This window comes from Cyprinus carpio, chromosome A7, assembly GCF_018340385.1.
Source record: "Cyprinus carpio isolate SPL01 chromosome A7, ASM1834038v1, whole genome shotgun sequence".
Classification (NCBI taxonomy): domain Eukaryota; kingdom Metazoa; phylum Chordata; class Actinopteri; order Cypriniformes; family Cyprinidae; genus Cyprinus; species Cyprinus carpio.
Window position 1 is genome coordinate 10,450,769 of NC_056578.1, and position 15,790 is coordinate 10,466,558.

Below are 15,790 nucleotides of genomic sequence, written 5' to 3' on the forward strand. Positions count from 1 at the left end.
CTTTTCACACTTGAACAATATGGGTGCCGGTGACGCATACGGATACGTGTGCGTTCGTTTGACGTGTGAACTATGAACCATGAGATATGCCATTACTCAAATAGCCTACTATAGAAAATATGCTGCACAAGTTTTTATAATGGTGTTTCATAAAATTCCAAAGCCAACTGCTTGTTTGTAGACAGTCATTCATGTAAAATATAAGCAACTTCGTTCAGAAATCATATTTCCATGACCTTATCTAAATTAAAAAAAAAAAAAAAAAAATCCAGGCTTGACGCAGATCTGTGCATTGCGTGTAAATAACCTAACTGGGATAAGATATAATTAAACACATAAAATGGGCCCGTTATCTATTTTTAATAAAATTGTATGATGAAAAGACATTAGATTTATCTGTATGCATAGGAGTTGGTCAAGTATGCAGTCCCCACGATGTCTGCGTCTGCAGAATGTTCTGCGTGCGTCAGATGAACATCTTTACTTAGTCCTGAGGGACAAGTTTATTAATCAGTCACGAGCCAGTCCGTCCCCAAACGTAGTCTCGCGCTGCCTCGTGTGTCGCGAGCTCACGTCTTCGCTTGTTGCCCCTTTAAAAATCAGAATTGAAGGCCAATGATTTATCAAAGCCCTGTTATCAAGAAAATGTCATGCGAAGGGTACCTTGCCATGTACTGACGCAAACCCGATCTTTTCCACGGAGATATAGAAAGCTTTGCACTTTGCACAGCCAAACTCAGTCTGCCTGCAGTCTTTCCAGCTGTTTTCTGCTATTAACCCACATTTGTTGACTCTGCACAAATGGTAAGTACAGCACATGCATTACTTTACGCTTTGCGTGTTTTTGCTGTGAACAGTTTAGCTACAAATTATTTAGAACAGTTTAGGGAACAAAACAGTATTATTTACTAATGAACGAAGTGTCGCTATCCACGGTGCTGAAACTTTATGGCAGTCGTTTTTACGCCTTTTCAATGGCAATATTAGTCTATACAGTATATAAGAAACTACCACTTAAAAAAAAAAATAATGCAAATGTATAACCTTAGTAGTCGTGATATTAATAGAATGACAGACGATTTATTTGTATTATTTTTCTTTTCTCTCGGTATGCAGATAGCAGAGTATTTTAACATGTTTTTAAAAGGGTTTTAGGACAGTGCTCTCCTACAGTGCAATGTAATTGTTGGTGCAATGTTCCATGTTTGCACTAACGTTACACACTTACACCGGGACTGGTGCCTGCCGCAGGGGGGAAAAGCCTTGGCCGAGCCCGGCAGCTTGTCCATAAAACCAGGGGATGTGCCGGGGTTGAATGACAGGAGGTAAATGAGGCGTAAAATTAAAGAATCTTTCTCTAATGGTAAAAGCAAGAAGCAAACAGCTACCGTCCGTGAGCTGAAAATCAAAGAAGTGGAGCAGACATGTCCAGAAACGGTCTAGCATAAAATACATTGCAGAAGTTATAGGCTACTGTGATAGCGTGAACATTTTTGCCTAGGGGTAGGTTTATGTAAAAAATGTTGGCTCACTGTTGGCGTGAAATAGCATTTAATTATTACGTTAATGATACTGATCCTGACTAATGTGTATTTAACGTTGCAGGATTTTTCTGAGCACGGGGAAATGTTGAGACAACCGTCAAACAGTATTCCGCCCCAGCCGTCTGGGGGAGCGGTTGGAGCTACAACTACAAACAAACCGCAGAACGGGAACCCGGTGCCCCAACCGCCTCCTGTAAACGAACGGAAAACTTTTTGTCCTTCGGAAAATAAACCGTGCGAAATGGAAGCCAATAAAGCATACGGGACGTTTAAAAACGCCGCACCTGGACCCACGTTTTCTCCCGTTAATTCTGCCGCTCGCAAGGATTCCGTCGGTAAAATGGATGGTTCGACCGGTAAAGCCACGTCGGACTTCACGTCTAACAACCAAAGTGCTGTAAGGACCGCGGCGGAGCATAACAACACCAGCGGTGACTGGACCTCCATGAGCCAGACCACCATCATCCTGGGTACAGATGGCAACACATCTGTTCTGCCTGGCACGGTGACCGGGGTAAGTGTTTAAGGGACGTTTCATTCCGGTTCAGCCAATCAGCCCTAAGCGTAAAGCTTTCAAACGGGGTGAGTCTTGAGCAAAAACAAGATTCTGCTTTAAGATTCTGCTTTTTTTTTTTTTAGTTATTTAACCCACTTGCTTGTAAAAAAAAAAAAAAAAAAAAAAAAAAAAAATTTTTAAAATGATGATGATAATAAGGTTGGCGTTTCTAGAGGTTCTCGGCCGAAACTGTCATTTGGCGCCACCACAAGCACGATTATCCTTAAAAATATATATATTATTTTATTGTAATATTTAAATGTACACTTAGTGACGAGTAGTACGGTTATTTGGAGCAGCGTTCTGTTGCTATGGTTACCTCCTAGCCGAAATCTATTCGCTGGCGTCTATTTGGCGACAGGTAAAAATGCGCTGTGACTAACTTGTAGTTTTTTTTTGTAGGATTTTAACGTTTGAAACATATAGGCTCTTATATGAAACTCCCGAGCCTTCTGTATGGACTTCCCCATAATTTGAGCCGTTTTTACTGTTTAAAATAACGGTTTTGTTTCGGCTATATATGCACTTCAGGAGTAAAAAACAAAAACGGCTATTGCCATTTGTTATATAAGTAATAGAAGTGTTTTGGACAGAAGGGCATTGTTCAGTCTCTCAAAAGTGTGCAGCGAAAAAAAATCTGTTTCCAATCTGGAAAGATTTGAACAGTCATAGTGATTATTTCTGACAGCACAATACTAATTATACCTCTGTTTTCACGAGCAGGTCGAATAAGAGGATCAACCTGAATACATCTATGTAGGCTGTGTATTAGGATACTGCATTGAAACAAACCCCCCAGATCAAGAGTTACAACATTTGCTTAATTTGAAATGAAGCTGCTGAGCTGTGCATGCATGCCTGTGACTTGTGTGGTTTATTGTCCTCAGAGATTGGTTTCTGATGGCTGGTCGTGTTGCAGGATAATGTGTTATAATGTGTTACATAAGAATCTGCTTATGGGACAATTCCCTTTGGGGTGTTTCATCAGAGGCAAGGGCGACCCCTTTATTCCCTGGACACGGTTGTTGGGGGAGCATTTCGATTTTTTTCGATAATTTTAATGATCCATAATCTGATGATTGTCATAACAGTTAAAAATTGAATATCTGAGAATGCAGCCCGCATCCGATCATACTAAATGCTTATAGTGAACTGTTCTTTCAGGATGATGATGATGATGGAGGAGATGAGAATAAGGCCCGGGGGAACTGGTCCAACAAACTGGATTTTATCCTGTCCATGGTGGGATATGCCGTGGGTTTGGGAAACGTGTGGAGATTCCCATATCTTGCTTTCCAGAATGGTGGAGGTGAGAAATAATTAAGGGACAGCATACTAGAAAATATTAGGAACAAATTTTGTTCTACTACAGATCGATTTTTATCGAAAACGAGTAGTTTAAAAGTCCGGAATGTCAATTCATAATACACACATACAAGCTTTCGTTAGAGGCAATTTTATTTTCTGCTATAAAATTAAAAATTTGTTACACGGAATTTATTTTAATGTACGAATTATACGGGTAACGAAAAAGTATTATTAGGTATAAGCCTAATATTTATACACAACAATAGTGTAGGCTATATATGTTATTTTATCATTATTTAATTACTCATGAGTCATGCCTTTTTGTTTTTAAACAGTGGCTGTTCTCTCTCTTTTTTTTTTTTTTTTTTTTGTAGGTGCATTTTTGATACCTTACCTAATCATGTTAGGCCTCGCCGGAGTACCCATATTTTTGTTGGAGGTGTCTTTGGGTCAGTTCGCCAGCCAAGGCCCGGTGTCAGTATGGAAAGCAATCCCAGCTTTACAAGGTAAACTGACGTTACTTTATTAATTGATCTTCCGTTATAATGAGCAATGTTTGTGTTACATTAGTGTTCAAGAAATGGTAATCGACTTTCCGCCTGCGTTAAGTGTAATTTCTATTATCTGGTTTCATTTTGTTATTATAGGTTGCGGGATTGCCATGTTGATAATATCTGTCTTGATAGCCATATACTATAATATTATTATGTGCTGGACATTGTACTACCTGTTCGCTTCGTTGAAGGGGACACTGCCATGGGCCACCTGTAAAAATGAATGGAACACCGTCGAATGCAAAGACAAAGACATGCTGCTTTTGGGTAAGAATAAGCGTCTCTCTCTCTCTCTCTCTCTCTCTCTCTCTCTCTCTCTCTCTCTCTCTCTCTCTCTCTCTGAGTCCACCCCCCAACACCCCTTCTTTTTTCTAACTAAAATGCGCAATGCGCAACCTGTATTTCAGGAATTAAGTAGCCTACCGCTCAATTTAGGTTATTCAGTGTCATCCTGCTCTCTTTATACCCAAACGCAACTGTTTCTTCTCATTATGCCAAAAGTTCTTATTTGATGACTTGACAGATTTTTATTTTTTTTTGTAAGCTACAGAAACTGTAAAATCAAGTTATTTTTTATTTTTATTGTAGTACCATCGTGCAGTATGAATAGTTTTTGTGTTTTTATTTTATTTAGGATTATTGTGTCACACTGAAACGTGCCATTAGTGAAATAAATGCTGTTTGCTACTTATCAGAATGAGTTTTGCTTGAAATCTAATTTGAATAAAATTTCTGATGTTTTATGATGCATTTGAATTAATCTTCTGACATTTTTACGTTTTAATTCGTTTTAAAACGCTTTTCTCAATGTCGTGCTTTTGGTGAATTCAGCAGAAAATCTGCTTGCTTGACAAATTTACTGTAAGAGTTGGTGCAGTGCCGCAGTGAGATGCGCTGCCACCTCGTGGCCGGTTTGAGTAGCGCCACTACTACCGACTGAATCAAAATTGTGTGCATTATTGCAGTTGATTTGTGTTTAAATTTGTGTAGGCCTATTTGAACGACGTTTGATTGATTTCGTGCACGTAATTTGTTTAAAGAATGTTTTACAACTAGGCAGTGTATGACGATGGAAAACAGGGCCTTTTTTCACGTTCATTCCAAGTTCTTTCATTGTTTCTTCTGGCCAGACTCCTGTATACTAAGGGACAGAAACATCACATCAATCAAGAACACTACATTCTGTTTATCTGCAAATGCTGTCGGGAATTTAAGTAAATTCTTAAATGTCACAGCGGACAATAAAACCTATGTCAGCCCTAGTGAGGAATATTTCAAGTAAGTGTGCTTTTCCAGTGATATGTATTTAGAGGTGGTGCATGTGTAATTTTGCAGATTAAATTAATGCTAATCACTCTGATTTCTTGACAGGTATAATGTGTTGCATATTTCGAAGGGTATTGAATACCCAGGTGACATCCGCTGGGCCCTGGCTGCTTGTCTTTTTCTGGCCTGGCTTATTGTTTATGCCTCTTTGGCTAAAGGGATCAAGTCCTCAGGGAAGGTAAGAAAACAGGTTGACCATTTTCTCTCCTTACTTTCTCCCGTCTGTACAGTAACTGCTAAAAGAGAAATGTACAGCAGGCCTCTGTCTGGGCCAGTGCAATGCTGACTTCCAGAAAATTCCTAGTACATTGGTACATTATTACTTTATAATAATTATAGTACATAATTCCCAGACAATAACATAGTACATTGGGCCCTATTTTTATGGACCTTTCTTAGTGTAGACAGTACCCAAACTGTAAGTAATCTGCAAATAAGTGGAAATAGTACTGATATCACAAAGTAAATATGTGTTTATTGATTTGGCACTATAAATATTAGATGGGTTAATAATGCTTTCTAAGGCTGTAAGATAAGCAAAAGATTGGCAAATAATTAAGTTTTTATTTCATGGATAAATTGCTAAAGACTAGTATTCTCTTTGAGTGATAACTGTTTTTCATTGTATATTGTATATGTGTCTTTTTTTAGGTGGTGTATTTCACTGCTACATTCCCCTATGTGGTGTTGGTCATCCTGTTGATCCGAGGGGTCACTCTACCCGGAGCCGGTTCTGGGATCCTTTACTTCATAACACCCAAATGGGAAAAACTCAATGATGCCAAGGTAATAAAGGGAATGGTGTATTTTTATTTATTATATTTGACAATACAATATTTAATATATTGTCCTCCAGAATTCTCTGTCTATCTTTGTTTCTTTCTCTCTTTCACTTTAACTCTAGGTGTGGAAGGATGCTGCTACACAGATATTCTTCTCTCTGTCTGCAGCATGGGGTGGTCTTATAACTCTGTCGTCCTACAATAAGTTCCATAACAACTGTTACAGGTAACCAGTGCTGTCACTTTAGAATGCACTACTGTTCAAATGTTAGGGGCAGTACAATTCTTTTTTATTTGAAAGCAATTTTTATTCATCAAGGATGCATTAGATTGATCAAATGTGAAAGCAAAGACATTTATAAGGTTACAAAGGATTTTTATTTCAAGTAAATGCCATTATTTAAAACATTCTATTCATCAAAGAAATGTAAAATGTGCAAATGTATCAAATGTGCAACTGTTTTAAAAACTGTGATTAATAAATGTTTCTTGAGCAGCAAATAAGCATATTAGAATGACTTTTGAAGGATCGTGTGACACTGAAGTCTGGAGGAATGGCTGCTAAGAATTCAGCTTTGCCATCAGGAATAAATTACACGTTAAAAACTTTTAAAATAGATTTTTTTTTAATAGCAATAATATTTCACAATATTACAATTTTTTTATTGTATTTTTTATCAAATAAATGCAGTATAATATTTGAATTAGCAAATGTAAACAAATGAGTCTCTGTAATCAAGAGGATAAATATTATTCATATTCATTTCCAAACTAAAACTGCAAAATTAACTGTGCTAGGCATTGTGCACATCCAATAGACACCTCTGCACAAAATAACACCTGTGTCTTATGAAAATTATTTATGATGTGGGATTACATGATGTGCTCTGTCTCTGTTGTTTTACAGGGATACTCTCATTGTGACGTGTACTAACAGTGCCACAAGTATTTTTGCTGGTTTTGTCATTTTTTCAGTTATTGGCTTCATGGCTCATGAGCTCAAAGTCCCGATTGAGAGTGTGGCAGATGAAGGTATGTTGTACGAATGGATGTGTTTCTGGCTGGTTAACTATGCTTAAATATGTTCAGATGTCTGATTGTGTTTTTTTTTTTTTTATTTATTTTTTTTTTTTTTAGTGAAGATACACAAAACTCATCACATTTTAATTGGTTTTTCTATCATCAGAGCTAAAAGGCATTTTATCAGTCTGGGTCTGTTAATATGCTCTTTTTGTGTAGGTCCAGGGATTGCATTTGTGGTCTACCCAGAGGCTCTGACTAGGTTGCCCTTGTCACCATTCTGGGCCATCATCTTCTTCCTCATGCTGCTTACACTTGGTCTGGATACCATGGTAATGGAAATCATAAATTGCATGATTTACAGTTTTTTCTTTGGTTGTAATGTGATTACAGAATAAAATACAATAAATACCTGAATCACTCTTGTTCGCACTTTCATTCCTCTCTAGTTTGCCACCATAGAAACTATAGTGACATCGGTTTCTGACGAGTTCCCCAAGTACCTGCGCAAACACAAGCCTCTGTTCACTTTGGTTTGCTGTTTGTCCTTTTTTGTGCTGGGTTTCCCCATGATCACTGAGGTAGGAAGTTTACTCTTATTCCTAACTTCTAAATCTTTACCTTTATAGGATACTTTAATTAAAGCAGCTCTCTGGTAAAAAAAAAAAAACCAAACAAGAACAAAACAAAAACCAACTAACGGGAAAATAAATAGACCACAATGGAATTCCGAAAGCAGATAATTGGAAAGGTCTAGAATGATTGTTAGTTGTTTTTTTTCACAAGGCATACATTAAAGTGATTGATTTTTAGATTAGGTTTAATTTATTTTTATATTAAAGTGTGCATATGTGTGTTTTCACACACAGAGTGGAATGTACATGCTTCAGCTGGTGGACACATTTGCAGCCTCTTACTCTCTGGTCATCATTGCCATATTTGAACTGATTGGAATCTCATACATTTATGGTGAGTTTATGAAATCATGATCATTTGTTTTTAGATTTAGGGCTCCAGGAATTTCTTTTAGTGCACAGCAGGAATCAGATTTTTAAGTAATGAAAAAGAAAATGACAAATAATTAAACAAACAAGCAGGCAGCAATGAATAGGTTCAAGCTGAAAGGCAGGCTAAGCCTGTTAATCCTTTTTTAAAGTTATTAGTTAGTATACTGTAGGTTTTGATTAGTTTAGCAACATTAATTTATAAGATTTATAGTTAATAAATAGTAATGAATATTTAGTTGTTTAATTAATTTAAATGAACAACTATACAGTTGCAGTAATGATGTATCGGATTCTTTTGGATTATTGTAGAAAATAAGCTTTGTGACCCAAAAAGCTTATGATTCTTATATGTTTTGTTCATCATAATGATCTTGAACAAAATGAACTAACCAAATGAAGCGTCACCATCACTAAGCTTTGGAAACTCTTTCAGTTTTTACATAAAAAAAAAAGTATTTTCCCTGTAAATGTGAGTTAAAATGGTTTGCAAGAGAGATGAAAACAGAAGTACTAAAATGCCCACTGACTTTGTTTCTTTCTTTGCTTCCTTCCTGTATTTGTGGAGCAGGTCTACAGAGGTTCTGTGAGGACATTGAGATGATGATTGGTTTTCAGCCAAACAAGTTTTGGAGAATCTGCTGGGCCTTTGTCACACCAACCATTCTCACAGTATGCCTACCTTATTCCTTTTATGACCATTCCTGCAGATAGCTGTGACTCACATTCAATGCTATTGCATGCACACCATCATCCATGTTGGTTAGTACTGCCACTGACCCTCTCTTTCCCTCTCTCTTTCTCTCTAGTTTATTTTGGCACTCAGTCTGTACCAGTGGAAGGTGATGACATATGAGGATTACACTTATCCGACCTGGTCTATGGTTCTCGGCTGGCTTATGGTCATCTGTTCTGTCATATGGATTCCCATCATGTTTGTTATTAAGATGCACCTTGCCCCTGGTTCATTAATTGAGGTAATTAAGAGATGTTTAGGTTGTTTTCTATTCGAGTGTTATTTAAAATTGCTCAGTGCTGCTATTTAAAAAGTAAATGGGTAGTGTATTAAAATTTTAGGAAAAGTGTTCATTCCAGGTCCTTTCCTCTTTTTTCCCCCAAAGTTTTTCAGCATTTTAATCACCTTATGGCATCAAAAGGTCATTGTAGTTAGTCATGTGGCATGAAAGCCAGTGTTATTTTAATATCACTAAGATAGTAGTGTAGTTTTTACTAATATTTTGAATTAGTTTTAATTTTTTCTAATTTTATGGTTTAATTTTAATTTTAGTTACATTTTAATAATTGTAGTGTGTTTTTGTCCAAAGGTTTTTTTTTTTTTTTTTTTTGTAAATATGTCTATATAGTTTATTCATTTTTATTTAAGTTTTGTCACTGTTCTGCTGGTGTGCCCTAGTTGACCACCAGATGTCACTAAAACGATAATGAGATAACAAGAAGGGAAGGGTCAGACAATAGACAGAAGAGCACATGGCTCCAACAACAAACAACAAGCCATGTGCTCTCCTGTCTATTGTCTGACCCCGCCCTTCTTGTTATCTTATTATCATTTTAGTCACTCCACCTGTGTCGCCCCCTGTGCTTCATCTCTCTCCAGTTCCCTGACAAGTTTTAGGTTGAGTTTTTTCTTTCTTTTTTTTTAAAGTATACTGAACTTAACTGAAGAAAAATGTTGCTGAAATAAAATAAGTGTAAGGATTTAAAAATTCATTTCAGTAAATGTTAATTTCAAGTACTGAAAATGTTCTTTTTATGGTTTTAGTTCTAGTTTTACTATAATAAATAAGCACTCAATTTTTGCATGCATAATTATAAAACAATTATCAAAATCCCCATGGATATAAAACATGTTTTATGCGCATGAACAATGTTAACAACAAAATAATGAATCAAAGTGATACTTTTTCAGTAATTCTACGAAATTCCTTTTTTGTAAAAGATCAAACGAACATAATTAATTAATCAATATCTAGGATGCAAACGAAGCACCCAACATGCAGTTTAAACGGCTTCTCGTTCTCTACAGCGTTTGAAGTTGGTGTGCTCTCCTCAGCCTGACTGGGGTCCATTCCTGATGAAACACCGTGGGGAACGTTACAAGAACATGATTGACCCTCTGGGCACCAACTCTCTTGGCCTCAAACTTCCCCCCAAAGATTTCCAGCTATCAGCCCAATATCAATAATCCTCCTCAATTCCCAGAGGCCTCTGAGGGTGAGACCAGCACTCACGTCAAACTCTTTCTCCTTTCAGCCTCCCCTTTTTTCCATAATGTTCTCTTTCAGCCATATTCCCCCTCTTCTGGCACTTTTAGAGGGGTCTTTCAGGTGGAAAGCACAGACAACTCCCTATGATTTTGTTGTTTTCTGAATAATTATTCATAGTCAGTCTGAGAGTGGAGGACTTTCGTTCACATTCTGATACACCGATCCCTGAACCTTTTTCTCAGAGGCAATATAGTGATGCAGTTGCAACTGTTGAGGCAATATTTGACTGATTGTTCATCATGCAGTGGTTGTTTTTAATCATGTTTTCATTCTGAATTGAATGCTGATGTTAAAAAGAAAAGAAATTAGAAGAATAACATTTATATTTCTTGTCTATTTGCTTGTCATCTCTTAAATGTAGCAGACATAATGAGATAAACTGCTGAGTAGTGCACAGTGAACTAAAACGTTTTTCTGGTATCGTACTATCGCTCTCCACTTGTGTCCACTCATAGCCGTATGTTGTGCCTCAAACTTCCTCTATTTATAAAATACTGCTTAGTATTGTGCTAATTAAACCAATCGTACTACATTATGGAGGGAAGTGAGCACATTTCAGTCTCTGTGAATTATAAGCTCTCCTACTCTTTTACTAACCTGTCAGAAATATCTCTACATTGTAATAGAAGCCAAACTCATAGTGTAGGCTCCCAGTAGTATAGATCCATCCAGTAGTATAGATCCAAGTCTTCAAAGAAAACTTAGCCATGCAAAACTGTGATAATACCTTTCAGTGTTGTTTAGAGTAGTACTCAACGGCCAACTAGCAGTTATATATGTATACTAATATTTAGAGTATGCTTTCGAGTTTGTGTCGTGATCTGTTTATAGACTTTGTGAATCCTCCTATTCTTATGCAGTACGCAGTTATAGTGGAGTACACAAAAGAAAAGTAGAGGAAAAACAAGGAGTGTGGTATGTGTGGCAAATCAGAAGTCTCATAAAAAGTGCATATTTTAGAAACTTATTTTCACCAACTGCTTGCAGAGGATATGTAGATTAAAAACAACAACAACAACAACAACAAAAACAAAACAAATGTTTTTCCATTTGAAATCCTGTGCTTGGGGACCACACTCCTTTTTTTTAATGTTTTGCACCTGTTTGTCTGTTCATCTTCATGAAACAGGGTCTCAGGTATTACTCCATTCCATCAACCTTATTAGATGTTCGATGCTTGTGGAAACTTGATGTGATTCGCATATAACTAGGGCTGCACGAAAAATCATATTTTAATTGAGGTTGCGATTTCTGCTTCTCTCGATTTAAGCTTTATCGCCTGTGATATTTCCCCCGCTGGTTATTATCCTGAAAACCTTTCAATTTAATTTAGCATTTGCATTATCTTGCATTAGTTTAAATGCTCCAGTCAGAGTATTTTTTCATAAATCAGTACATAGTTTACTTAATCTTTCCAACCATGTGTACATGCGCTCTCTACATTACGGAAAAAAGTACAGATGAGCTGAAAACACTGAACATTTAGGTTGGAGTTTAGAGATCTCTACTGAGATAATCTGCTCAAATAAACGTGCAATACAACCAGTCTGGTTTCCTTCAAGCAGCCGAAAGTGTGAGTTGACTTTCTCTTGATATGTGTTTATGTGAAAGTGTAATTTTCTGGTGAAATGAAAATGTTTATATTTTGAGCAAAGAAACCATTATCGTGCAGCCCTACATTTAACCAATTCTCTATAAGATTTGTTAAAATGCACACTTTCAGAATATTATGCCATAATGACAATTTGAATCCTTATATATCGTATAATTAGTGTTCCATTTCTAGCTACTGGACTGTAAATATGGTTACAGATGAAATGCTTTCGGAGTATTGCTTTAGGCAGTTATTATTATTATTATTATTTCTGGTTAATTGTGCTGATCAGTCAAAGCACTACAAAAAGCACTTTGATTAAACATTACATAAAAAATAATTGGTTGTTCACCACCACAATGAAAAAAAGCCATAATAATAATAATAATAATAATAATAATAATAAAACTACTTTTTTTGTTAGTTCAACATGAATACTTAAATGATTAGTACTATGAAAATGATTTATTATGTGAAAAGAGCCACACTACCCACGCAATGCAAGTAATAACACTGAGACTTTGCCTGGGAGTAATGTGTTTCAAAAGCCATGTAATATGCAGATATTACACTAATCACCTTGAATATAAAGCATTTATAAAACAGAAAAAGAAAAAAGTTATTTCTTAGTATATTAGTGTCACAAAAGAGATGTTTTTTTCTGATACATGTTTAATCTATGTAGTATATGTGTGTATGTGTGTGAATGTGTGGAATAACATGCAGCACTTAATGTTTAGATTTATACTTATCCAACCATCCAGACATGGTCAAATGCAGCCTGGCAGTTTTAGGTTTTCATAGGGCTTGGTTCCTATACATTGCAATTGCATCGTTTCATCTGTATACACAAGAGCTGATTTGTACTCAAATAGAAGCTCTGGGTTACGTAGCACAACAAATAGTATACAAAGCACACGAATAGTAGACGGCTGCTGCGATCGTTGTAATATTTGAGGTTCTGGATGGAGATTCTGTTAGTTCTTGTGTTGCTGTACATCTGTCCGAGGGCCATTGTTACAAGCCCTTCACTTAACAAAAATTCTGTGGGAAAAAAAAAAAAAAATAGGTAACAGTCTTGCATGTGCTGTTTGTGTTGCTGTGGATTATTTGTCCATGTATGCTTCCCTTTCACGCTCCTTTTTCCAGAATGTGTCCCTCACTTAGCAGCTGCAGCTGAGTTTACCACCTCTCCCTACCTACAGGGCAGCACTGGGCAGTAGGCAACCAAAGAAGGAGAACTTCTCAAAGGGTTCTAAAAAAAAAAGCTTAAAAAAGAACATATATTCTAAAAGAAAAGACACATATATATACACAAATAGCCTATATGAAGAAATTAAATATATTATTCTGTGTATTTAGGAGACTGAGATACTGCCACTCATCCTTCATTAAGTGGTCATTATTGATGTGTGTCAATATGTTATATGACATCTTCAGGTAACCTTTGGCCTTATAGATGTCCTTTGGTAGTAAACTATTATGTGTATTTCAGAATAATGATACAGAGTAGCTTCTATCAGTCATTATGTGGTCAGTCTATATTGTAATGTATGTCGTGTCATTTGGCACTTTACTGTGGACCTATCGGAGCATAGGTAAAATTTCTTATTACTTGGGTAATGTCATATATTTCTGTGTGTTTTACATGAGGGAAATCTGCCTATGGATACAGATATGTACCTCCAATGGATCATGGCATCATTTGAGTTGAATTGTAGAGTATAAATATGAAAAATATCTAGATTTTAAATCCTGTGCCGGGAAAAAAAGCAAAATGTATAAAAAGAGGAAAATAAACCTATGTAAAGGCATAATTTATTTTAAATGTCATTAATCCTTGAGGCCCTACCTCAGATTTTGTATTTATGTATAGAAATGCAATTTGAATCATAGTATCTTTGCCAATAATACAATAAAAGACCATATTTATCATAAAATGTATAACCACTTAATCAATAAATAAATGTTAATGTTTTCAACTCCAGTTGTGTTCTTATATGCCTGAGGTGTTTTGAGTATTAATTTGTTTATGTGCACACATACAGTACAAATTTACACATGCTTTACACTGGGTGATGTGAGACAGACAAAATTGTTGCAATTTTAAAGAAAGATAAAAAGAATAAGAGTGTCAGAAGTTCCATATCAAGAAGAAATGTGAACAGAAGTATCTTTGAGTACACTGAAAAAAAAAGACTTTCAAAGTTAAAACAAAACAAAGATTGCTGGAGTATGTTTTACAAAGAAAATACTATTTCCGTCATTCTACTTCAAGATTTCACATTTAATTAATTATGTTACTTGCTGTTTCTTTGTAATTATTTTTTTCAGTGTACTGAAAAAATATCAACATATTCCAGTTAGGTTAGTTCAGTGTATAGGCCTATATATATATATTATATATATATATATATATAATATATATATATATATATATATATATATATATAATATAGATATATATATATTAATTCTAACTATTAAACTTGATCCAGAACATAATCAATGATGCCAGCTACTGGACATATTAACCATTTGGTGGTGACAGAGCTCTACAGTTTTATATCATATTGTTACAGTTCTATGTTGAATTTACTGTTACTGTAGTTCTTCTCCTCAACACTAGGGGCAACGTCCTCGAGTGTGAGGGTGAGGACTTCAATATAAGCAGAGAGCAAGTGAAGTTAAGGGGGGTGGAGGCTCTGGCAAAAACATTTGTAAAATTCATAGCTCTACAAATCTGACACCTGATGCAAGGAAAAGTAGAGATGAAGTAATGAGAGAACACTCTAACATACTAATGGAAAAGGATGATTTTAATGGAACACTTAATGTTCCCTTTTCTTTATTTGAGCTGAAAAGAGCGTTGGTAGGAGCCAGAGCAATGTCCCCTGGTAAGGATAAAATATGTTACAAAATGGTTGAAAACTTAAATCATCAAGCGCAGTCGTTGATCCTGCAGCTATATAATAAGGTGTGGGAGTTAGGGGTATTGCCGTCAGCATGGAAACACTCTGTTGTTATCCCAATTGGGAAACCAGGGAAAGATAAAGGTGAAACAACTAGCTATAGACCTATCGCACTAACATATAATTTTTTTAAAATAATGGAACGTATGGTCACTGTCAGGTTAACTTATATCAACTATGGATCCGGTGATATGTTTGGAGGATGAAATTAGGAAGGCTCAAGGTTAAAAAGGAACTGGTAGCTGCTGTCTTCTTTGATGTGGAGAAGGCCTATGATATGTTATATTGTTATGAGGGTGTTGTTATTGTTTTTGAATTAGTGTGAATTGGTGGTGGTGGAAGAATGTTGATTTTGATTTTTATTTTTGTGAGGGATATAGAGGTAAGAATTGGGGTATCTTACTCCAATGTTTACTCTATAGAAAATGGGGTACCACAAGGAAGTGTATGCAGTCCTATTTTATTTAATACCATGATTAATGAGTTTTTTTCAGAGGTTGATGCTAGCCTTGGGAGGTTTTTATATGCAGATGATGGGGCAATATGGGTAAGGGGTCATAATGCAGCATTTGTTGGAAAGAAGCTACAGGCAGCAGTCAGCACTGTTGAGAAATGGTGAAACAGGTGTGGTTTTCGGTTTTCCGCAGACAAGACACAGGTTATTTGTTTCTCTAAGAAGCATATTAATCCTGCAATACAAGTTACTCTTTATGGGCAATCAGTTAAGCAGGTTGAAAATATAAGTTTTTAGGTGTGTGGATGGACCATAGGCTGACATTTGGAGATCATATACAGAAAAATGTTACCAAATGCAAGAAGGCAGTCAATGTTATGAGATGCCTGGC

General features: G+C 36.1%; 1 protein-coding gene across 2 annotated transcripts; it reads left to right on the top strand.

The window, feature by feature from the left end:
- Window positions 1–666: 666 nt before the first annotated feature.
- LOC109092549 (sodium- and chloride-dependent glycine transporter 2) lies at window positions 667–13,960 on the top strand. Of its 2 annotated transcripts, none has more exons than XM_042759565.1 (16): window positions 667–804; window positions 1,606–2,058; window positions 3,265–3,409; window positions 3,783–3,914; window positions 4,056–4,229; window positions 5,093–5,240; window positions 5,334–5,466; window positions 5,940–6,074; window positions 6,193–6,296; window positions 6,978–7,102; window positions 7,310–7,422; window positions 7,540–7,671; window positions 7,960–8,059; window positions 8,666–8,766; window positions 8,904–9,071; window positions 10,139–13,960. In XM_042759565.1, the coding sequence occupies exons 1-16, from the start codon at window positions 802–804 to the stop codon at window positions 10,295–10,297; spliced, it is 2,325 nt and encodes a 774-aa protein (XP_042615499.1). In that variant the 5' UTR covers window positions 667–801; the 3' UTR covers window positions 10,298–13,960. The 2 variants fall into 2 exon arrangements, with proteins under 2 accessions (XP_042615499.1, XP_042615500.1); XM_042759566.1 differs by lacking the exon at window positions 667–804 and adding an exon at window positions 1,370–1,503.
- Window positions 13,961–15,790: the final 1,830 nt, after the last annotated feature.

Bases quoted from the DNA above. Each gene is read 5' to 3' on its own strand.
- LOC109092549 (XM_042759565.1), top strand. The intron at 3,915-4,055 runs GTAAACTGACGT...TTGTTATTATAG, and splicing joins AGCAATCCCAGCTTTACAAG to GTTGCGGGATTGCCATGTTG. The intron at 8,060-8,665 runs GTGAGTTTATGA...TTTGTGGAGCAG, and splicing joins TGGAATCTCATACATTTATG to GTCTACAGAGGTTCTGTGAG.